Here is a 24,090-nt window from a genome sequence, read left to right as displayed (position 1 = left end):
CCTATGTAATAAAGCCTCCAGAAAACCAAAACGACAGGGTTTGGAGAGCATCCTGGTTGGTAAATACGTGGAGATTTGGGGAGAGTGGTGCCTGGAGAGGGCATGGAAGTTCCATATACTTTTTCCATACTTTGCCCTGTGTATCTCTTTATCTGACTGTTGATTCATATCATTTAATATCCTTTGTAATAAACCAGTTATCTAGCAAGTAAATGGGATTCCTGATTTCTGTGAGCCACTCTAGCAAATTAATTGAACCCAAGGAGAGGGTCGTGGGAACCTCTAATTTGTAGCCAATTGGTTAGAAGTGTAGGTGACAGCCGGGGCATGTGATTGGCATCCTGAGTTGAATGGCAATCTTGTGGGAGTGAGCACTTTACCTGTGGAATCTGGTGTTATCTCTAGGTAGTGTGAGAATTGAGTTGAATTGTAGGACACCCAGCTGGTATCTGAGAATTGCGTAGTGGTGTGGGGCAACTGCTCCCCCCCACCATGGTGGAACTGGGTTCAGAATACTATTAGAGGTGTTCTCTCCTCTTTCATTTTCTGGAAGAGTTTGAGAGGTATAGGTATTCATTTTTCTTTAAACGTTTAGCAGAATTCATCCATGAAGCCATCTGGTCCTGGACTTTTCTTTGTTGGGAGGTTTTGATTATTTACTCAATCTCTTTACTCTGTATAGGTTTACTCAGATTTCTATTTGTTGTTGAGTCAGTTTTGGTAATTTGTGTTTTTCTAAAAAATGTTTCCTTTCATCTAAGATATTTCATTTGTTGGCATACAGTTGTTCATAGTATTCTATTATAATCCCTTTTATTTCTGTAAAGTCAGTAGTAATGTCTCCATTTTCATTTTTGGTTTTAGTTATTTGTATTTTCTTTTTTTCTTCATTTAGCTAAAGATTTGTTGATTTTATTGATCTTTTTAAAGAACTATATTTTTTGTTGATTCTCTCTACTGCTTTTCTTTTCTTTTCTTTTTAATGTTTATTTATTTTAGAGACAGAGAGACAGAGCACAAGTGGGGGAGGGGCAGAGAGAGCCCGAGATGGAATCTGAAGCAGGCTGCATGCTCTGAGCTGTCAGCACAGAGCCCGACGTGGGGCTCGAACCCACAAACCATGAGATCAGGACCTGAGCTGAAGTTGGACGCTCAACCAACTGAGCCACCCAGGCGCCCCATCTCTCTACTGCTTTTCTATCTACTATTTCATTAATTTCTGTTGTAATCTTTCTTACTTCCTTCTTGCTGCTAGTTTAGGGTGTAGTTTTCTCTTTTGCTCAGGTTCTTCAAGGTGTAGAGTTAGGTTGTTGATTTGAGATTTTTCTTCTCCACATACCCTTTCCACACACATTCACCTGGTCTTCCCCAACATCAACGTTTCACACACCAGTATGATGTATTTGTTATAATCAATGAACCAACATTGCACACATCATTATCAACCCAAGTCCGTAATTTACATTAGAGTTCAAACCTCTTGTTGAATAGTCTGTGGGTCTTGACAAATGTATAACGAAATGAATCCATTAGCACAGTATCATATAAAATAATTTTACAGCCCTGAAAATCCCTTGTACTCCTCCTATTCAACCTTCCCTCCCTCCTCCAACATCCCTGGCAACCACTGATAGTTTTACTATCTCCATAGTTTTGCCTTTTCCAGAATGTTTTTTATTGTTGTTATTTGATTACTGCCTCACTGGTGTTTAATTATTTTGCAATCTGCCATATTGATTCTTGTCTTGTTCTCTTTTGTGGTATATTTTTAAGACAGTTTCTTAATAGTTGTTACCATGGAGATTATAGTTGGCATCTTAAATTTATAACAATCTAGTTTGGACTGATACCACATTAACTTCAATAGCACAAAAAAAATCTTTGTTCCTATACACATCTACCCCTGTCCTTGTTGTTTCATCAAAAATGACATCTTTCTACATTGTGTGTCCATTAACATATATTGGTAATTATTGTTTTATGCATTTGTCTTTTAAATAACATAGGAAATAAAAAGAAGTGTTGAAAACCAAAAATAGAACAATGCTGGGTTTTACATGTACCTATGTAGTTACCTTTACCAGATTTTATTTCTTTTTAAGGTTTTTAGTTCCTGTCTAATATCTTTTCGTTGCAGACTAAAGAATTCTCTTCGGCATTTCATATAGGGCAGGTGTACTAATAACAAACTCCCTCAGCTTTTGTTTATCTTGGAACATCTTAATTTGTCATCTGGTTTTTGAAAGATAGTTTTGCTGGGTATAGGATTCTTGGTTGAGAAATTGCTTTTCTTTCTTCGCTTTAAAAATGTCATCCCATTCCTTTCTGACTTCCATGGTTTCTGATGGCAAATTGGCTATTAAGTTTGAGCATCCCTTATGCATGACAAATCATTCCTGCCTTGCTGTTCTCAAGATTTTCTCTAGCTTTTGACAGATTACAATGTGTTTCAATGTGAAACTGTCTGTGTTTATCCTTTTGGAATTTGTCAAGCTTCTGAGATCTACAGATTTGTACCTTTAATCAATTTGGGGAGGTTTTGGCCATTATGTCTTCAAATGTTCTTTCTGCCCGTTTCTTTCTCTTCTTTTTCTAGGACTTCCATTACTTGGTACACTTGGTGGTGTCTGATTGGTCCCTTGGCCTCTGTTCATTTTTCTTTCTTCTTTCTCCTCCTTCTCTTTCTTCTTCCTCTTCTTCTTCTTTCTGTTCATCATATTTGATTATTTCAATTGACCTATCTTCCAGTTCTCTGATTCTTTCTTGTGCCTGCTCAAACCTACAATTGAAAGCTTCCAGTGAGGTTATTGTATTTTTCAGTTCCATAACTACTTTTTGGTTCTTCTTTGTAATTTCTATCTCTTTATTGATAAATCTCTGCTCACATATCATTCTTCTGTTTTTTGTTTGTTTGTTTTGTTTTTAGCTACTTCAGAATACTTAAGACAGTTGATATAAAGGTTTTTTCCCCCCTAGTAAGTCCAATGTCTGTGCTTCCTCAGAAACAGTTTCTATTAATTTCTGCTGTGACTGGCCACATTTCTTGTTTCTTCACATATTCCATACTTTTTGTTGAAAACTGAACAGTTGCATATTATAATGTGGTAACTCTAAAAATCATATTACTCCCCCTTTCCATTTTTTTTTTAAATTTTACTTGCTGTGGGCTGTAGCTGTTGGTTTAGTGATTTTTCTTAATTGTTTTCGTGAAGTCTATAATTTTTCATGTGTTGTGTTTGAAATCTCTGCTCTGTTGGCTAGTGTTCAGTTAGTGTTTTGACAGAGATTTCCTTGTACAACAGGACAGGAGTAGAGAGAGAATAATATTTCTTCCAGTCTTTTCAGATTGGCTCTACGCAAGGGCACCCTTTCAATGCTTAGCCAGGCCATTAAAAGGTAGTGATTGCAGGGATCTTCTCTAGAATGCATCCTGCCCTGGCCATGCACATAGCTTTCTAAATTCCCCAGTATCCATAGGACTTTTTGAATGCCCTACCTTCCCCCAAGAAACTCTCTTGTCGCTTTTCCTATTTTTGCAAGTTTTCTATGAGTTTGAACTTATTTCGAAATACATTTTTAAATGAAACCTAGATCTTGAGGTCAAAGAGCTCTGACTTCAAACCTAAGGCTCTGCTGCTTGCTGGCTTGATGGTCTTATTTTCATTGGGCTTCAGTGCTCCTAACTGTAAACCGCAGATTATAATACCTATTCGGCTGAATTGTAAGCTTTAAGAGTAACATTTGCTTTGCACAGAGTGGGTCCTTAATAAATGGTAACTATTATTATTGCTGTTCATCACACCAGGCTTGTGTTCAGTGAAAATTTAGCCTGTTGCTAGATGTGGCACAAGGGCCGAAGATTGCCCATAACTTCAAAATATAATTCCGAATCTCACTTTTTTTTACTCACGCCAGATAATGAAAATACACTATAATTTCTTTGGATCTTAACATTTTACAAAACTGGAATGAAGGCAAACTAGGACATAGGTTTAGAGATAAATTTGCATGCGTTCCTGGAAAATCTCTATTGTAACAGGAAGGCTCCCTTCAATACCGTGGAAACTAACCAAAGTTAAGAAACCTAGAGCAAGAATAATGGCTGATTTGAAAAGAAATTACCATTAAAAAGATGTAGCATACCTTAAGATTAAGTGCATTTCTTCCATGTATTTGACAGTTAATTATGGCTAGGTTGGTCATGGCTATTATTGTTTCATATCGTGTTGCATTAATAGTCTTAAAACCTTCACCCCGTATCACATGTGACTCCTCTCTTTTTATAGGTTTAATGTTAACGATACCTAAATAAACAGGAGAAAAAAATGAGACCTAAATGCATTAGCACTTAGAATGAAAGTTAAGAGGTATTTATATTACAGTCACAGTGAATCATGGTAAGTAGGTTAGCTGTGTACATCCTCTGGGAGAGAGTGCTCTGAGCCTTTACTAACCTAGTCCCACTGGTTCTATTTGCTAAACTGGGCTTTGTTGTGTGTGTGTGTGTGTGTGTGTGTGTGTGTGTGTGCATGTGTGTCTGTGTTTCAAATATTAGCTGGCACCTTTGTCTTTCCAAAGGAAAACCATATGCTCATAGATTTCTCTCCAGATAACTTAGATTCTATCAATCTCAGTCTTTTTGTGTTATGTGTACAAATATTTTCAAAACTTTTACTACGAATTACATAAGCAACTTCTTGCTTCACAAAACTAATAAAGGACATCACATAATCGTAAGTCAGATAGAGATCACCTCGCAAGGGACACCCTCGCTTTGTTTCAAGGGCCTTATATAATTCGGCTTTCTTGTCTCCGTTTGGAGACCCCACACAAGAAAAGAAAAAAAATCCAAACAACTTAGAAGTTAGTCAAACAGAGAGCATCTAAATTTACTTCCTCATGACCCTTGTGGGTTTCACCTTCAGAAACGGCCTATTCAAGTATAAACCCAAATGCAGCAGGAAAATATTTTGTGACCTCGGAACATATATTTTACATTCACGGCCATTCTTGCTGTATTATTTGCAGCAACATATTTTACAATCTCGGAAAGCCTTAGGCCATGGCTTCAGTGAAAGGAAATCATGCATCCTAGACCAAAGAAAGCAATGTTCAGTTTCTAGCGGCCAAAATAGGCCCTGTGTGCCCATCTCAGATCAGTAGATGTGAAAGGTAACTGCAGCATCAAGAGAGATGTATGATATGATAGAAAGAGTCGTTGTCTTGGGAGAGAGAGTGGATCAAGAAGGAAAGGAGAGCGAGTTAAGACCTAGGTCTCTGTGCTGTTCCCAGCCCACCCATCCCCATGGACTAGGCCCAAGATTGGCTTTGGAATGGAAATGGGAATTCAGGTGGAGAGAAAAATAGAAATGCCCTGATGGATCCCTGAAGGCTCTGGAAGCTTTCAAAAGGGGACCGCCAGAGTGGGACAAAGTCAACAAATCAGAAATGGCAGCATGATTTGTTTCGGCTGATGACCTGGGAAAAAGACAAAGTCCTATCATTGGAGCCTTCTGTGTTTAATCATTAACTGAATCGTTCCTTGGTTATTTCTTCTGCTCTAGAATTGTATTTGACTCCTATTTTTAAAAACAAAACTTCTAGTTCTCTGGTAACATTCTCTAACTCATTCTTTCCTTTCTTAAACATAGTCATCACAATTATTTTTAAAATCCCTCTTGCAAAACTTTGGTATCTGATTCTATGTGTCTGTTTCTCTTGCCTTTTTTCTTTCTACAGATCTTCAGACATTTTATCCTGTTTTTATAGGATGACTTGTGATTCTTTAATTTAATGCTGGATATTGTGTATGAAAATTTTAAAGGGTCCGGATAATGCCATATCTCTCCAACAAGTGTTAAATTTTCTTTGATTGAAAGAAAAGTGGAAAAAGTATCACTTTGATTCATTAGGGACTGGTTTTGAGCTTTGCTAGGGATAATCTATTTTAGTTTTGTACTTTTTTCTAAAACGTCATCCTTATTTCTAAGGCATGGGTCCTCTGGGTCTTCAACTAAAAGCCCCATGTGTTTACAAGGCCCCTGCATCTTGGCAGAGCTTTAACTTCAATAACTGTCTCCCATGCATGCTCACTTCTCGTAGCTTCTCTGCTGATGTTTTTTGCTGTGTTTCTTAGAGTATTGTCCTGCACATGCACAGCTTAGAAATCAGCGGATATGGGGGCTCCTGGGCGGCTCTGTCGGTTAAGCATCCGACTTCGGCTCAGGTCATGATCTCACGGCTCATGAGTTCAAGCACCATGTCGGCTCTGTGCTGACAGCTCAGAGCCTGGAGCGTGTTTCAGATTCTCTATGTCTCTCTCTCTCTCTCTCTCTGCCCCTCCCCTGCTCATGCTTTGTGTCTCTGTCTCCCTCTCTCTCAAAAATAAACATTAGAAAAAAAGAGATGATTTTTCATTTGTTTTTTCTAGGTAACTAAAGTTAAAGCACTTAGAACAGTGCCTGGCACATGGAAAGTAGTTACCTTTCATTGTTGCATATTTATCTCACCTACCCAGATTAAAAATGCTCCAGCTTTTATGTTCCCAGCATCAGTACAAACTTTGACTTATAGTCAATACGTCAAACATAGTTGCTGAGCAAATGGCTTAAAGAGCTGAAAATGAGGTGAGACATATGTGTGAACCCCACACACATACACCAACACAAAATCATGAATACTTCTGTAGAGAGATAAACTTATATACAGTTTTTTTAAAGAATGAAATACGCCTAGCGTTTACCTTCCGTCAGGTTTGACACGCTTTGCCTCGACGTGCTTTCCACATTGTCGGATTCTGTTACTTGAGTTTCTAGAAAAAAGAAAAAAAATGAAACAACTTTTTGGATACTTGTGAACACTCATGTTCAGGGTGTTATGATTTCATTATAATTGTTCATCTTTTAATGAATTTGGATTGTCCACGGAACCGTGCCCGTGAAGGGCTCCGTCCACACTGGCATTCTGCTTCTAGAGTTCATCTTGATCGCCTTCTGAATGACTGTTCATTCCCACTCCTCTTTTATGTTGACTTTTCTGATCCTTTGGGCTTCCTCATCTGGTTCCCACTACCGCCATCTGGGTAGAGCACCCAGTTTGACCTTGGCAGACCCTCAAGGTCAATACTTCTGTTACCTCTTTCTGGATCGTATATTGAATGTATGCATAGGCAGAAAGTGATCCCACCATTCCAACCTGCAAACCCAAGGGGAAAGCAACCTTCGCTCGCGTGCCTTCTCTTCCCTTTGGTCCACTTGACCCCATTATTACAAAGCATGCATTAGTTGTGATAGGAAAAAATGTAAATAATCCAGATGCCCATTTTGAACATGTATCATTTTAAACATGGATTTACCTAACAAAGACTGTCTTCGAGGTTTTCTTGGCAAAATTGGTGTTGGTAGGGCGATGGGACCTGGAAAATTACTAATAGTTAGTACCACCGCAGTATTTCGCTTTAAACGTTCAGACCACTGTCTTTCTGCTTTAACAGGCACACTTCTTGGTGGAGGGCTTGGCCCTGTTTCACTTAAATCTATCAGAGCCTGCTTAAAAATAAGGGTTTTATTCTTTGATAAAGGTGGATACTCAGAGAGAACTTCCTTGGGTTTGGGAGTAATAACTGGGAAAGGTGCACTTGCAGGTCTGGAGAACTCTGAGGAGAGAATCAGAATGTCTTTGAACATGTTATCAACATAAATGTTTTTTCTTTTTGACACTTCTCGTTTTGATTTTCTTGAAGTTTCCGTTTGGCTTGTTTCTTTCCCAAAAACTCGACGTGAGGCTGAATGACAGCTTGGAAAAAATATGCAACCGGTAACAGTCTCTGGAATGTGCCAATAGACCCTGTTAAAATATTTTCTTGGTATTGAAATAGTCGTCACTCTTTCTTGTACATGATGATCAAGAGAGAGGTTTTGGATACTGATAGGGGTTTGTGATCGATCTCTTGAAACATCAGGAAAACTAGTTTTCTTTCTTTCAGTTGAAGTGGTTTTGTCTGGAGTGAACGTCACACGTTTTGGCTTAGCTTTACCAGTCTTGGCTAAACCAGAAAAAAAAAAAAAAAGGCACAATTAGTTTATATTTATCAAGGTACCAGGGACAAAATTTAATGTCTTAACGTTCATGCTCACCCCTCTTTCACCTTCTAAAAATTTCTGCCTATACCTGCTCAGCTATGAGGACTTTTGTTTAACTGACTGGGGTAAAGTTTGAGTAATCAAATGGAAACGAGAAAAGACTAAATTGTATTAGATTTAGAAAGGGTAGGGAGAGACTCTTGGAAGAACAGAATTGATAGAAGAAAGGGTGTAAAGGTAATTTTTTGACCAGTTGCTACTAAAACTGGAAATAAAATGGGTAAATATTATTTTGATGAAGTTTTGTTATTTATCATTTCTCGTTATCCCTTCCTCATTGAAACTTCCTTGAGCAAAGACTCACAATTCTTCTCAACGCCAAATGTCAGACCAATGTGTCTTTTGAAACGATAACATCCTGATGCTGGGTACAACATACTACAAGTTCAGTTAGGTTAAAAGGTAAATGTTCTTTTCTCTCCTAGGTCCAGAAAACACACAATGCCTGTGTTCTTCGGTACCTCACCACACCAAATATGCTTTCTCTTTCCTATGGGACAGAATGTCAAATGACTCTTTTCCATTGTCTCAGTTGAGTACTAAATGATGAAGACTTCTACCTTCTAAAGAAGAGATAATAGATTCTTTAAGGCAAGGCTTGCAAAGAGATGCCAAAACAAATCCAGGTCTCATCCATCTGCTGTCTATGTATAAGAGATGGCTGGAGTCTGACCTGAGTTTAGAGAGAGGAATTCTCCTGGATAGAGTTATTGGAGTGCTATGTGTTTCCTCAATCTTCCCCTCCTTGTGGTGGGTGGAAGAGGATGATTTTTCCCCAACCTCAAACAATGTGACCAGAATTCTCAGAGAACCATTTAGAGAGCAGGAATGTATGCCAGGAGGAGAAAATAACATATCATTCCTCTACTCACCTTCCCCACTAATACTTACAGAGTAGCAAAAAGGGATCAGCCCACCCAGTCCTGGGTTCCAATTGGAGCAAGGCAAGAGAATCCTTGAAACTCCTTGACCTGAAATCTCCCGGCATTTCAGGGGGTACAGAGACTGACGCCTAGTTTTTAACTCTCCTTAACTCTTCTCCATCCCTAGCCCCACTTATGGAGGAGCAGAAACCATAAGTTGGGGGAAAGAAGTAAAGAGCCAGGTGGAAGACCTTGTCATGCCCCTGTCTCCTCTGGCGTGTCTAAAAATTTGCAGACCTAGTCTGAGCTGGGGGAAGGGGCAGGCCAGATAAAAGTAATGATTCAGATTGAAATATTCGTTTAATATCTGAAAAGGAAACAAGGCTAAGAGGTGAAGTTGACTAGAAAAGCCTTGGAGGAAAGCTGTGTGTCCCGGGTGAGTTTGAAGGGCACTAGTGGGAGAATAAGACCGTTTGCTTCCTGCTTGTATGGAATTAATAAAAACTAGCTCATTCAAGAAAAATGGTCACACCATCATTCAACTTTTTTCCCTCTCTCCCATATTAAAACAAAACATAATAACGCAAGCAAAATCCTCAACAAACTCCAGAATTCCTTCCAACCACCACAGTCTCACCATATTTATCCTTCTGGAGTGTGAAGTAACTGACACTCAGTTTGATGTCTTCTCCTCTCTGTTCTGTTTCACTTTATTTAGTCTGTAACTTTTAATTAATAGTCTTTCTTTTTAGAACAATTTTAGATATGAAAATACTTGAGCAAGAATACAATTCCTATATATTCCCCCCTACAATTTTATCTATTATTAACATCCTGATTGGTGAGTACATTTATTATAATTGATGAACCAATGTTGACATACAATTAATTCAAGTCCATACTTGACATTAGGGTTCATTCTCTGTGTTGTACATTTCCATAGATTTGGACAAATGTGTAATGCCATGCATCCACTATTACAGTATCATAAAAAATAATTTTACCACCTTAAAATTCCCCTGTGCTTCACCTATTCAACACTTCTCTCTCTAAACAAATTTCTGGCAACCCCTGATTTTTTAGTTTTTACCGTGTTATTGTTTTGCCTTTTCCAAAATACTACAGTGGTTGGAATCATGCAGTATGTGGCCTTGAATATAAGAGGGGTTTGTTTTGCTCTTCTCCAGAATTTGGTGGCATCAGTGTTGTGTATTTTAACTATTCTAAGAGGTACGCAGTGGTATCTCATTGTTGGTTTAATTTGCAGTCTCTAATGACAAATGCAAATATTAAGCATTTTTTATCTTTTTTTCTTAATTTCTTTCTTTTTTTGGCGTTAAGCATTTTTTCTTAAAAAATTTTTTTTAAACATTTTTATTCATTTTTGAGAGACAGAGAGAGACAGAACACTAGCGGGTTAAGGGCAGAGAGAGAGGGAGACACAGAATCTGAAGCAGATGCCAGGCTCTGAGCTGTCATCACAGAGCCTGACGCAGGGCTCGAACCCAAGAACTGCGAGATCACGACCTGAGCCTTAGTTGGACACTCAACCGACCGAGCCACCCAGGCGCCCCCCTCCTTTTTTAACAAAAAAATTTTTTTTAACGTTTAGTGTTAAGCATTTTTTCCTATGCTTATTTGCTTTCTGGATATCCTCAGTGAAGTGACATTTCCGATATTTAGCTCACTTTTATTATTATTATTATTGTTATTATTATTTATTATTATTATTATTATTGTTATTTTAGAGAGAGAGTGTGTGTGTGCACACAAGCAGGGGAGAGGGGCAGAGGAAGAAAGATAGAATCCCAAGCAGGCTTCACACTCAGTGGGGCTCCATCCCAAGAACCCAGGATCATGACCTGAGCTGAGATCAAGAGTCACTCAACCGACTGAGCCACCCAGGTGCCCCTAGACCACTTTTTAATTAGGTTCTTTTCTTATTATTTAAGAGATCATTAATTTGGGATAGAAAGTCCTTTATCAGATATGTGTTTTGTAAATATTTTCTGCCAGTGTGTGGCTTGTCTTCTTACTCTTTTAACAATGTCTTTCACAGAGTAGAAGTTTTTAATTTTAATGAAGTTCAACTTACCAATTTTTTCTTTCATGGGTTGTTCTTTTTTATTATTGTATTGTTTTATTTCTATTTAATGCATAAGGGAATGTTCCAAAAGAAACAGACGGAAATATAAACCTGATAAATCTTCAATTTCATGGACTGTTCCTTTGGTGTCATATCTAAAAAGCCATTGCCAAATCCATGGTCACCTAGATTTTCTCCTGTGTTATATTCTAGACGTTTTAGTGTTTTGCATTTGTACATTTAGGTCTATGCTTCTTTTGTGTTTATTTTTGTGAAAGGTATAATGTCTGGTCTAGATTAATTTTTTTTTTTTTTTTTTTACGTGTTGGTACCTCATTAATTTGTTCCAGGACCATTCACTGAAAAGACTATACCTTTGTTCTTTGTTCTTTTGTCAAAGATCAGTTGACTATATTTGTGTATATCTATTTCTAGGCTCTCTGTTTTCATCCATTGATCTATTTGTCCTTTATTTTGCCAATACAACACTGTATTACTTTAAAGTCTTGAAATTGAGTGGTGACAATTTTACTTCCTTCCTCTTCTTCAGTATTGTATTTGGTATTGTGTTTTTCCTTTACATATAAACTTTAGAATAATTTTGTCAATACACACTAAATAACTTGCTCGTATTTTGGCTGAGATTTCTTTGAATCTGTAGATCAAGTTTAACAATATTGAATCTTCCTATTCATGAAGATGAAATACCTTTCCATTTATTTATATATTTTTTATTTCTTTTACCACAATTTGGTAGTTTTTGCATATAAATCCTATAATACATTATTAGCTTTATGCCTAAATTAATTCTAGTGTGTTTAAAAACATTTTTTTTAGTGTTTTTATTTATTTTTGAGACAGAGAGAGACAGAGCATGAGCAGGGGAGAGGCAGAGAGAGAGGAAGACACAGAATCTGAAGCAGGCTCCAGACTCTGAGCTGCCAGCATAGAGCCCGACGCGGGGCTCAAACTCACAGACTGTGAGATCATGACCTGAGCCGGAGTCAGATGCTTAACCAACTGAGCCACCCAGGCGCCCCAATTGTAGTGTGTTTTGATACTAAAGTAAGTTGTAGTGTCTTGAATTTCACATTCTAACTGTTGCTGGTATATAGGAAAGCAAATGATTTGGGTATATTAATCTTGTATCTTGTAACATTGCTATAACTGTTTTTTATTTCCAAGAGTTCTTTTGTTGATTCTTTGGGATTTTCTACATAGAATAAAGGTAGTTTTATTTCTTTCTTCTCAACTTGTACAGCTTTTATTTCATTTTCTTGTCCTATTGCATTAGCTAGGATTTTTTAGTACAATTGCTGAATAGCAGTGGTGAGAGGGGACATCCTTTGTCATTTTAGGGGGAAAGCATCTAGTTTCTCACCATTAAAGATGTTGTTAGCTGTGGGATTTGGGGTAGATCTTCTTTATCAAGTTGAGAAAGTTCTCATCTATTCTTAGTTTGCTGAGAATTACTTCATGAAGGCATGCTGGATTTTGACAGATGGATTTTCTATATCTACTGATGTGATCATGTGATTTTTCTTCTTTAGGCTATTTATATGATGGGTGACATTAACTGATTTTTGAGTGTTGAACCAGTCTTGCATATCTAGAATAAATTCCACTTGGTCATGATGTGTGATTATTTTTATACATTGTTGAATTCAATTTGCTAAAATTTTGTGAAGGATTTTGGCACCTATGTTCATGGGTGATATTTATATGTAGTTTTCTTGTAAATTCTTTGTCTGGTGTTGGTATTAGGGTATACTGCTCTCACAGAATGATTTAGGAAGTGTTCTCTCTGCGTCTATCTTCTGGAATAGTTTGTAGAGAATGGATATAATTTACTCTTTAAATGTTTGGTAGAATTCACCAGTGACTATCTGGGTCTGGTGCTTTCTATTCTGCAAAGTTATTATTACTGATTCAATTTCTTAAAATAGGCCTATACAAGCCTATAAAGTAATAAATTATTTATAAATATAAACATTATTTATAGCAGATTATATATTTTACTTTGTGTGAGTTTTGGTAGTTTATGTCTTCGAAAGAATCTGTCCCTTTTATCTGTTACCAAATGTATGGACCTAGAGTTGTTCATAATATTTCTTTATCTTTTTTTTTTTTTAATGTCCATAGACTCAGAAGCAATGAACCCTCTTTCATCTCTGATAGCAGTAATTTATTTCTTCTTTTTTCTTAGATAGCCTTGTTAGGGTTTTATCAATTTTATTAATCTTGCCATAGAACTAGATTTTGGTTTTGTTGATTTTCTCAATTGATTTTCTTTTTTCAACTTAATTTCTGCTCTAATTATAATTTATTTTCTTCTGCTTGCACTAGGTTTATATTCTTCTCCTTTTTCTAGTTTCCTAAAGTAAAAGTTTAAAGTATTTGTTTTAGATTAATCTTCTTTTTCTAAAATATGCATTCAAGGTTCTACATACCTTTTAAGCCCTATTGTTTTACACTGCATATTTTGATAGGCTGTAATTTTATTTCCATTTAGTTAAAAAACATTGTAAAATATCTCTGTGACTTCTCTGACCCATGTGCTATTTAAGTGTGTTGTTTAATCTCCAAATATTTTTGGATTTCCACATATCTTTCTGTTACTGATTTTTAGTTTAATTCCATTGTGTTCTGAGAACAAACACTGTATAATATCTGTGTGTTTTTTTTAAGTGTGTTTTATGGCCTAGAATGTGGTCTAGCTTGATGAGTGTCTTATGTGAGGGAGAAGAATATTTTCTGCTGTGGTTGGATGAAGTGCTCTATAAATGTCAATTAGATCCTGTCAATTGTCGGTACTATTTGGTTCAGCTATATCCTTACTAATTTTCTGCCTGCTAGATCTGTTAATTACTGATAAGGGGTGTGGAACTCCCCAACTATAACAATGGATTTATCTATTTCTCCTAACAACTCTAGCAGTTTTTGCCTGAAATATTTTGCCTCTCTCTCCTTTAGGTGCCTGTCAGTTAAAGACTGTTGTCTTTTTAAAGAATTGACTCCTTTATACGTAAATATTGCTCCTATTTTCCCCTAATAACTTTTCTTGTTCTGAAATCTGCTCTGTCTGAAATTAATATAGCTACTATATATTTTTTTGATTAGTGTTAGTGTTAGTGTGGTATGTCTTTCTCTACACCTTTACTTTCAACCTCTCTGTGTTTTTATATTTCAAGTAAGTTTCTTGTAGGGGTGCTTGGGTGGCTTATTTGGTTAAGTGTCTGACTCTTGGTTTTGACTCAGTTCATGATCTCATGGTTCGTGAGTCTGAGCCCCAAGTCAGACTCTGCACTGAGAGCATGGAGCCTGCTTCTAATTCTCTCTCTCTCTCTCTCTGCCCCTCACCCACTTGCATGCACTCTCTCTCTCTCAAAATAAACAAATAATTTATTAAAAAGTAAGTCTCTCGTAGACAACATATAGTTGGGTCTTGTTTTTTATCTGCTATAACAGTTTGTTATTTATTTATTTATTTATTTGATGTATTTATGTATGTATTTATTTATTTATATAATTTATTGTCAAGTTGGCTAACATACAGGGTATACAGCGTGCTTTTGGTTTTGGGAGTAGATTCCTGTGATTCATCGCTCACATACAACACCCAGTGCTCATCCCAACAAGTGCCCTTCTCAGTGCCCATCACCCATCTTTCCTGCTGCCCCATCCCCCCATCAACCCTCAGTTCATTCTCTGTATTTAAGAGTCTCCTCTGGTTTGCCTCTCTCTCTATAATAGGTTGTTTTGTTATATGTAAAATATGTATACTGCACTGCTGCTTTTTTTTTTTTTAATATTCCCTTCCTTTTTTTTCTTTTTCTGGTTTTAGTTGAGCATTTTACAAGCATTCAGTTTCTCTCCTTCAGTTTCTCAGCTTCTCTCTTCTGTTAGCATATCAATTATGCTTCTTTTACAAAATGTTAAGTGGTTTCCCTGAAGTTTATAGTATACATTTACAGTTAACCTAAGTCTATTTTCTTTTTTTTTAATTGGCATGTACTTTATTGATTGGAATCAAAACTGTAAATTACAACTATCTTGCTATGCAAAAAAACAAGACAACTCAAGTCTGATGTGCGGCATTTAGAAAGGATATTTAATTCATAATAAAAAGTTTCTTTTATTATCCTTTCAATAATCGAAGTCTACTTTCTTTTCTTTTCTTTTTTTTTTAACTTTAATTCCAGTCATTTAACCTACAGTGTTATAATAGTTTCAGGTGTGCAATGTAGTAATTCAACACTTCCATACCTTAAGTCTGCTTTCAAATAATAGGATGCCACTTAACAGGTATTGTGGGTGTCTTTTAACAGAGTATTCCCAAGACCTCTCTCCCATTCTTTATAGTGTTGCTGCCATTCATTTCATTTATCCTTATGCTGTAATCACCTAATATGCTGTGGCTATTATTCATTCAAATAGTTATTAGATCAAGGAAGAATAAGAAAAATAAATTTTTATTTCACTCCAGTTTTCCTTCTCTGATACTCCTCCTTTCTTTAGGTAGATCTGAGTTTGGGACCAATATCATTTTTCTTCTTTTAACACAAAAGAACTTCTAAAAAGTTCTACTGGCCACAAATACCCACAGTTTTTGTCTGAGGAAGTCTATATTTCTCCTTCATTTTTCTTTTTTTTTTTAAGAGAGAGAGAGCATGAGGTGGGGAGAGGTGCAGAGGGGGAGGGAGAGAGAGAGAGAGAGAGAGAGAGAGAGAGAATATCAAGCACAGTTCATGCTCAGCCCCGGTGGGATCGTGACCTGAACTGAAATCAAGAGTCAGCGTTCAACCGACTGAGTCACCCAGGTGCCTCTCTCCTTCGTTTTTGAAGGATAATTTCACTTGAATACAGATTCTACTTTGGTGGAGTTTTTTTTTCTTTCAACACTTTTAACTTTTCATTTTATTCTTTTCTTGCTTGCATGGTTTCTGACAAGAAATCCAATGTGATTCTGAATCCTTTTTCTCTGTAGGGATTTCTCCCCTCTCCCCCTGCCCCACCTCCTTTCAAGAGTTTCCCTCTGTCTTTAGTGTTCTGCAGTTTAAGATATGACTAAGTGCACTTTTAAAATATGTTTATCCTGGTAGGTGTTCCCTGAGCTTCCCGGATTTGTGGTTTGGTCTGTCATTAATTTTGGCAAATTCTCAGCCACTATTACTTCAAACATTTCTTCTGCTCTCATGGCTCTTTTCTCTCCTCTGGTATTTCCATTACCCGTATGTCCTGTCTTTTGTTATTTTCCCACAGGTTTTTTGGTATTCTTTTTTGTTATTTTGTTTATTCTTTTTACTCCTTGCATTTGAGTTTGAGAATTTTCACCTGGCCTATTGTCAAACTCACAGATCCTTTTCTCAGTCGTGTCCAGGCTACTGATGAGCGCATTAAAGGCACTGTTTATTTCCATCGCAGTAATTTTTACTTCTAGCATTTCCCTTGATTTTTCCGTAGTTTCCATACCCTCCTTACATGATTCATCTGTTCTTGCATGCTGTCTACTTTTTCCATCAAGGTTCTTAATATATCAATCAGTTATTTTCAATTTGCTGTCTGATAATTTCAGTTACTGTGTCCTGAGTATGGTTCTAAATGCTTCCTTTTTGTCTTCAGACTGTGTTCTTTTCTAATCTTTAAGCATGAGGTGTAATTCTTTTGCCAAAAGCTGAGCACGATGTACTGGGGAATAGGAATGGAGGTGACTGTAGCTGTTGGTGTTAGACATTTAAGTTTCTTCTAGTTTTCTTGTTTTTCTTTTTTCTTCCTTTGTTGTCTCTGTGCTTCCCTACAGATGCCTTCTTAAATAAAGTCTGAATCTTAAAGCCCTTTCAGTTGTAATCCCCTCTTTTTATATTAGAACCCTACTGATGTGGTGATAAGGTATTAGGGAAAGGAATTATTGTATATTCTTATTATAAAAAAATCTCATGTATTTATTTTTATTTATTTATTTATTATTATTATTTTTAATGCTTATTCATTATTGAGAGACAGAGAAAGACAGAACTCAAGCACAGGAGGGGCAGAGAGAGCGGGAGACAAAGAATCCAAAGCAGGCTCCAGGCTCTGAGCTGTCAGCACAGAGCCCGATGTGGAGCTCGAACTCACAAACGGCGAGAGCATGACCTGAGCCAAAGTTGGACGCTTAACTGACTGAGCCACCCAGGCGCCCCATTTATTTTTATTTATTTTAATGTTTATTTATTTTTGAGAGAGACAGAGTGATAGCAGGGGAGGGGCAGAGAAAGAGAGGGAGACACAGAATCCAAAGCAGGCTGCAGGCTCTGAGCTGTCAGCACAGAGCCCGACATGAGGCTCGAACTCACTAACCGTGAGCTCATGACCCAAGCCAAAGTCAGACACTTAACAGACTGAGCCACCCAGGCGCCCCTCATATATATATATATATATATATATTTATTATATAAAAATCTCGGGGTTTTAGTGGGCCTGAATCCCTGAGTTGTGGCTTTCACAACCCTTAGCTTTTTCTTCCCCTTACATGGCACAGAAAGGCTACAGGGGGAAAGGGTTATCTAACTTGACCTTACCCCAGGTCAGATAAGGGTCTGGTGATGTAGTTTTCTTTAGAGGGCAGAAGCATGCTCTGGGAATGTTTCAGTGGTTACTTTCTCCCTCATACTGGGGAAAAGATGAACAAATTTTTCTCTGCTCTTCATGAGAATCTTGTGGAGCTCCTGGAGTTAAAACCCATGGCAGTGTGGAGGCTCCCCTAAGACCAGACCCTAGGAGTTTTTAACTCTCAACCTAGTCCACACTCAACCTCCAGCAATTTGTCAAAATTAGCATTTAAGTGTTCCTACCACTTACTGGCTTAAGTATCTTCTGATCCCAATAAACCAGTCTCAGCTGAGATTCTCTATAGCTGCCTGTCTCTCCAGATTTCAGGATGCTGGTTTGCTCTGTGACTCGAATATTCTGATGGATCTAAGAAAGTCACCGATTATCAGTTTATTTACTTTTCCCCCTTATGAGGATATGAGTGATCGCTTTCAATCTCTTTACATTTTGAGGCTGACACTGAAAGTTTCCTCCTATTTACGTTTCAAACCGTTACGACCTGGAATTTTCCACCTCTGCTACCAAAGCTGTTATCACAAAGTGATCGTTGATATCTTGTTGCTAAACCTAACGGGTACACATTATTATTTACCTTTATGTGACCTCCTCTTGGCATTCGATACTTTAATCCACCCTATTCTCCATGAAATCACTCTTTCCTTGGCTCTCATGAGAGCCATTTTTTCATTCCTACCCCTGTCCATTTATCTTCTCTATGCAAACCTTTCTCTTTCTCAACTTACCACTTAGTACTTCCAAAGATTCTATCATTATCCCTCCCCCAATTGTAACTAATTTTCCATCTACAGTAATAATTCTAAATCTGGGTCTGGAAGCCCTAAGCACCTCAAACTTGTCATGTCTACACCAAAGTCATCAGCACTTTCTGTCCTCCTTTATCTCATAGAGATACATCTGTTATTTAGTTACACACACACACACACACACACACACACACACACACTGGAATCCTAGATTCCTCTTGCATTAGTTTCCTCTAGCTGCTGTAACAAATAACCACAAACCTCATGGCATAAAACAACAGAAATTTATTCTCTTACAGCTCTGGAGGCCAGAAGTCCAAAGTTATATAACTGAGCCAGAAATCAAGGTATCAGCAGGGCCCTGTTCTCTCTGGACTCCCCTGTAGAGAATCCATTCCTTGCCTCTTGCAGCTTCTGGTGGCTGCCAGCACGCCATGGCTTGTGGCCACATCACTCCTATCTTCAAGGCCAGCACCTTCAAATCTCTCTTTGATCCATCTTCGTATCATAGTCTTCTCTCTGCCTGTGTGTGCGTGTGTGTGTAATCTCTGTTTCTCTCTTATAAGGATACGTGTGACTGCATTTTGGGCCCACCCGAATAATCCAAAATAATCTTTCATCACAAGAGCCTTAACTTGATCATATTTGGAACCCCATATAACATTTTCTTTTCTTTCTCTCTCTCTCTCTTTTTTTTTTTTTTTTTTTTTGCCATAGAAGATAACATTACAGGTTTGAGAAGTTAGGATGCTGATATCTTTTGTGGGGTTATTTTTCCATCTGCCATACTTCTAATTCCTCACATTTAACACATGCAATTAATCACCCCAGGCTATATTCAAATTAGATATGTCAACTCTAAAGTTTCTAATTCCCCACCCCTTTCGTCCCCCATCCCACTCCCCTTTCCTTTTCTACCATGAGAATCACAGAAGAAGTGAGCTATTGTTCTCATGGATTCATGTCCCCTCTTCATTTGGTTTACAGTGGAGATTAGGATCGAAAACCAGTGACCTAATTAAGTTCTGCTGTTTCAGAATAGAAAGGGAAGACCCGTTGACTGGATGACTTCCTAAGGCCACACATCATATTAGTGTTGAAGCTAAGACCAGAATTCAGATCCCTGGATTCCCATTCTAGGGCATTCGGCACTGTTCCAGGTTGCTGCAAGCCAGTAAGTTCAGACTAAGTGAGAAGTATTACAGGTACTATAACATCTTACAACCACACAGTGACTTTATAGCTTATAATGTGCTTTCACGCAGGCTATTGCATTTTAAACTCCTTCTCTCTTAGTTAAGTGACATTTTTAAAAAACCAGATTTTCTCTTCTAACTTTCACTGCCATCATCCCAGTCTACATCAATTTAACTTCACCCTTGATTGTCTGATGCAGCCTTATAAAGTTTTCATCAAATTATCTGAATCTTATCAGTGATAATTCAGACTTCTTAGTTTGGTGAATAACTATGTGAACTGTAAACATTTTTAAAAAACCAGGGCACCTGGGTGGCTCAGTTAAGCCTCTGACTCTTGAGTTTGGCTAAGGTCATGATCCAAGTTGTGAGATCCAGCCCTATGTTGGGCACTGAACTAAGCATGGAGCCTGCTTAGGATTCTCTCTCTCCCTCTCTCTCCCTGTCCCCTAAACGTGGGCTTTCCCTCTCTCTCTCTCCCTCTCAAAAATAAATAAATGAACATTAAAAAAACAAATCTATGCAAACTGGACCCACTTCACCTAATCTTGCTGTGTAACGATTCGTCAGTTTCCAGGAGAAACCCCCAGATACTCTAATTTATTACTGACAATCCCAAAGCCCATACTGCTCATTTGTAATTTCGTTTCCTATGTTGACCACACTGCATGGAATACCTTCTCCCACTAGCCAGTTGAAATCATTTTCTTCTTTCCAAGTCTACCTAAAAGCCTTACTCAATCCATTTTTCTTGATTAATGTAGCCCATATTTACCGTTCTCGTTAATTCACTAAACATTTAACATGTATCACATGCCAGCTGTACCCACAGTGCTGAGGGGACAGTCACACAGCACAAACCTTACTGCCATCAAACATCTCCCCATTAAGTGTAGAAACTAGGCAGGTAAACAGTTAAACTAGAGAAGGACAAATGCTTGGTAGGGGTAAACATGGAATACTATGGGAGCATAAAGGAAGGTACCCTGACTAGGTGAAGGGGGAAGTGGTGTTTAGGGATATCTTCCCAATGGAGATGGTATCTGTCTTCTCAATTCCATGCTTCTCTATTTCTTGACACATTTCTCCATGGTTTTTTTTCTAGTATATTAAATTTCTACTTTTCCAAGAGACTCTTCACTGCCATCAAAAAAGTACACAAGTCTCCTCTGTAAAACATATTTCACTCCGCTTTTCCTAATTCCTTACGTCTTCGTTCAAGCCCCATTCCTGCCCCGGTGCTCACTCACATGTATGAACTACTATTGCCTATACCATTAATTGGACAAAATTCTATGCTGCTTTATACTGTTAAGGTTCTTATTTCATGTGTATCTCATCTCCAGAACTTGATTAAAGGTCTTAAAATGTCCTGAAGGGCAGGGACCAGATCACTCACGTCATTAACTCCCTATGGCATCTAGCATCTTATGCAAATTCTAGATATTCATTTCAGGGTTTTAGTTCAGTGTTTGTTCATGTTTATAAACTGTACTTCAGTCATTTTAAGTATTAATGGATTTCAACAACAAATATTTTGAACACCTACTATATGCAAAGTACTCCACCAAGAGCCTTTGGAAACATAGGATTATTAACAGTCAAGGTCATAGAACCTCCAAGGTGCCAAAAAGCAAGAGAGCCCCCTCCCCCAAAAAAGAATTTTCCAGCCCAAAATGTCAATAGCAAGAACTGTGTACTAGAGGATAGACTTCAACCAAGAGATGAATGAAAAAACTACAACAAAAGAACTGGTAGTGAGCAGTAAATCCCCATAACTGTGGGCATTATTGTTACACAACAGGTTGTAAATGTAGAAATATAGAACATTCTAGAAATGACCATGTAGAAATGATATAACAAAAGCTGAAGGGAAAGTGGGATAGGAAATTGGAGGTAGTACGGGCATGTTGATTTCTACATCTTTAATAGCCAGGAATCAAAGGTAATAATTTAGCGTTGGAAATCAACTGATGGACTAGGCATATGTTAACAGTATAAATGTTGACACGAAAATAATGAAATACATTATAAAATAATGAACACAATGGACTAAAATCAGGTGACTGAGGAGACTGAAAAGGGGAAAGAAGTGGAAATATGCTTTTATCATTGCTGTACAGAGTCAAAAGATACCACATACAGAAATAGAGGATGAAGGGTATTATATAAAGTTCTGGTTATCCGAGGGACTCCTCTTCACTTTACTGCAGTGTAATTTGACAATTACTTATGTGATTATTTGATCCAAACAGAGGGCAACCAATGAAGAAGATGGACAAGGTCTCTTTTGCTCATTATTACATCCCCAATTCCTAGCGCTGCGCTAAGAAGTACAGTCAGTTCTTGTTATCGGTGGCCGTTCTGTTCTATAAAATCTCAGTGAACACTGAATTATCCAATACTGAGCCATTGCTTCTAAGGAAAATATAGGGTTAGGTTCCTCTAAACTTCTGGTCTCAACATTATCAGCAACCAATCAATACATAATCTTGTTTTACCCGTGTTTCTATTTAAAGACACTTAACATATATTGTTGATTCGTTAACACTGAACAAACAGCCAGCAACACTGCAACTCATGCCTGAAGGAAGCTTGACTAACGCATGCTTTTCTCTGTAAAGGCACATCGCAGCCTTCTTGTGCTTAGGAACACCAGATAGCACTTGAACGCTATTCCTGGGGGTGATGGCAAAAGCACCAACAAAAGGCACAAAAATTTTAAAAACATGGCAGAGGAAAAAGACTGAAAACAGAGTGAGAAAAGGGCAGTTGTTTACAGTACGAGAGCTGAAACAAGAAGGCAGAGCATTTTCCTTATTGGACGTCAGCTGGGAACATGTATGTTTGCACTGCCCGCCTCCTATCCATCCACTAACGACTGAGAGTTACCATATATACTACTCTCCTGCATACAGTTTCACCTATGATAAAAGGAAAAAGAGCTGTCTCTACTGCTCTGAAGTCTTCTTCATTGACATATCGTTGAGTTAAAAAGATAACATACAGCACAAGGTACTGGTTTGGGCGTTAGAAATAATTGTAGCAGTTAGGTAACTTTGCACCCATAGAGTCCACAAATAATGAAGGTCAACTGTAACTGTAGAATTGAATTGGATGTTATCCTCTCACAACAAACATTTGGAAGTTACTGGTTACTAGTGAGTGTCTTTTTTACTATTGTGATTCTGAACCGTGCAGCCTGAGAAATTTCTACGAAAAATAAATAAACAATAATATATCTGATTAATACACATACCTGCACAGACTCTCTTCTTAGGTAAAGGCAGCTTAGGGAGTTTTGGAGGTAAAGGTCTTCGAAGTAGTTGTGGGTGGTTTTGCATTTTAACTAACAATGAACACTGTTTTTCACAGCTATTGGTTAATCGGGAATTGAAAAGGCTTTCAATATGTTTGAATTGTTGCTGAAAAGTAATTCATTAGAATCTACATTTTAGTGAAAATCATTCTTTGCTAATACTGTGCTGAGTCCAAGCAGAATTCCTATAAAAGAAAAAGAGGATAAGGAAAAAAAATTCTTTAAAACTTCTAGAAAGACTCCAGATAAAATTTAGGCTTATGACTAACACAATTTTAAAATATATACACTATTACCAATCAGGATCATTCTAAAATTTCTCCTATTAGCAAAATGTTCAATCTGCCCATGCTAGATCATTTAGTAGATACTGATTTTCCCGAACAGTAAAAATAACACTCATTTTTTCACCTCTACCTTCAAACTGTTATTACTTTACATATTTGGGAAAATATTTGGTCAAAAAGATTAAGGAAATCCCTCCATGATAGCCTCTTAAGACTCGAAATATCTGTTTACAGTTCACAGGTAACTTGTTTTCTTTCTGCAAAAGGACTTGTTTTAAGTTTCAACCACGACTAGTTGGGTCATACTCTTTAACCCAAAACTAAGATGGTCTTCAATATAATCAGATTTTCCAGGATCTCTGTTCCAATTGGTACAATTTAGAAATAATGCCAGAAGCTCAAAACATGCACTAAGTTCTCAAGGCAACATCAAAGTGCCTGGCACATCAGGATTCCGTTGACAGTTGGGAAGGGAATGCTCTGGAGCTGCATAAATGGGCCGTTTTATCCCCCAAAGATAACTTTGCACACAAGCGCTCAAGGTATGGTCCCTGTTAGTACGTCCCCCTAGATGCCGGTAATTTTCCTTCCGTATTATTGGAGAAGATGCGCTGGACCCCTACACTATCCTTCAAGGCAATCAGCTGCTTCTCAAAACGACCGGCTTTTCCTCTTTCATCTTTTCCTCGGAATTGAGGCAGCGAGGTAAAGGTCAAGGCGGTCTCCCGCGAGAAGCAGTCGGCCGGGAAAGCACCTAGATTAACTACCCTCGACCCCCACCCCCGCCGCAAGGCCTGGCCTGAGGCCAAGGGCACGGGCCGTAGCAACCGGAAGCCGATAAAC

General features: G+C 37.8%; 1 protein-coding gene across 4 annotated transcripts in view; it reads right to left on the bottom strand.

Moving 5' to 3' along the window:
- The window catches only part of LRRC63 (leucine rich repeat containing 63), a 42,819-nt gene extending 18,741 nt beyond the window's left edge, over nt 1-24,078 (bottom strand). For 3 of the 4 annotated variants that reach the window (XM_058685216.1, XM_058685233.1, XM_058685243.1), the window contains exons 1-5: nt 23,249-24,078; nt 22,901-23,145; nt 7,355-8,044; nt 6,743-6,811; nt 4,144-4,304 (exon numbers count right to left, since the gene is read on the bottom strand). In XM_058685216.1, coding sequence (XP_058541199.1) covers nt 4,144-4,304; nt 6,743-6,811; nt 7,355-8,044; nt 22,901-22,985 — 1,005 coding nt within the window. In that variant the 5' untranslated portion in view covers nt 22,986-23,145; nt 23,249-24,078. The other variant, XM_058685225.1, reaches the window with a different exon arrangement.
- Between the last annotated feature and the right edge of the window lie 12 nt (nt 24,079-24,090).

Source organism: Neofelis nebulosa, chromosome 1 (genome assembly GCF_028018385.1).
Source record: "Neofelis nebulosa isolate mNeoNeb1 chromosome 1, mNeoNeb1.pri, whole genome shotgun sequence".
NCBI classification, from domain to species: domain Eukaryota; kingdom Metazoa; phylum Chordata; class Mammalia; order Carnivora; family Felidae; genus Neofelis; species Neofelis nebulosa.
The sequence above is the reverse complement of the archived record's forward strand: the minus strand, read 5'-3'. Positions and strand labels throughout refer to the sequence as shown.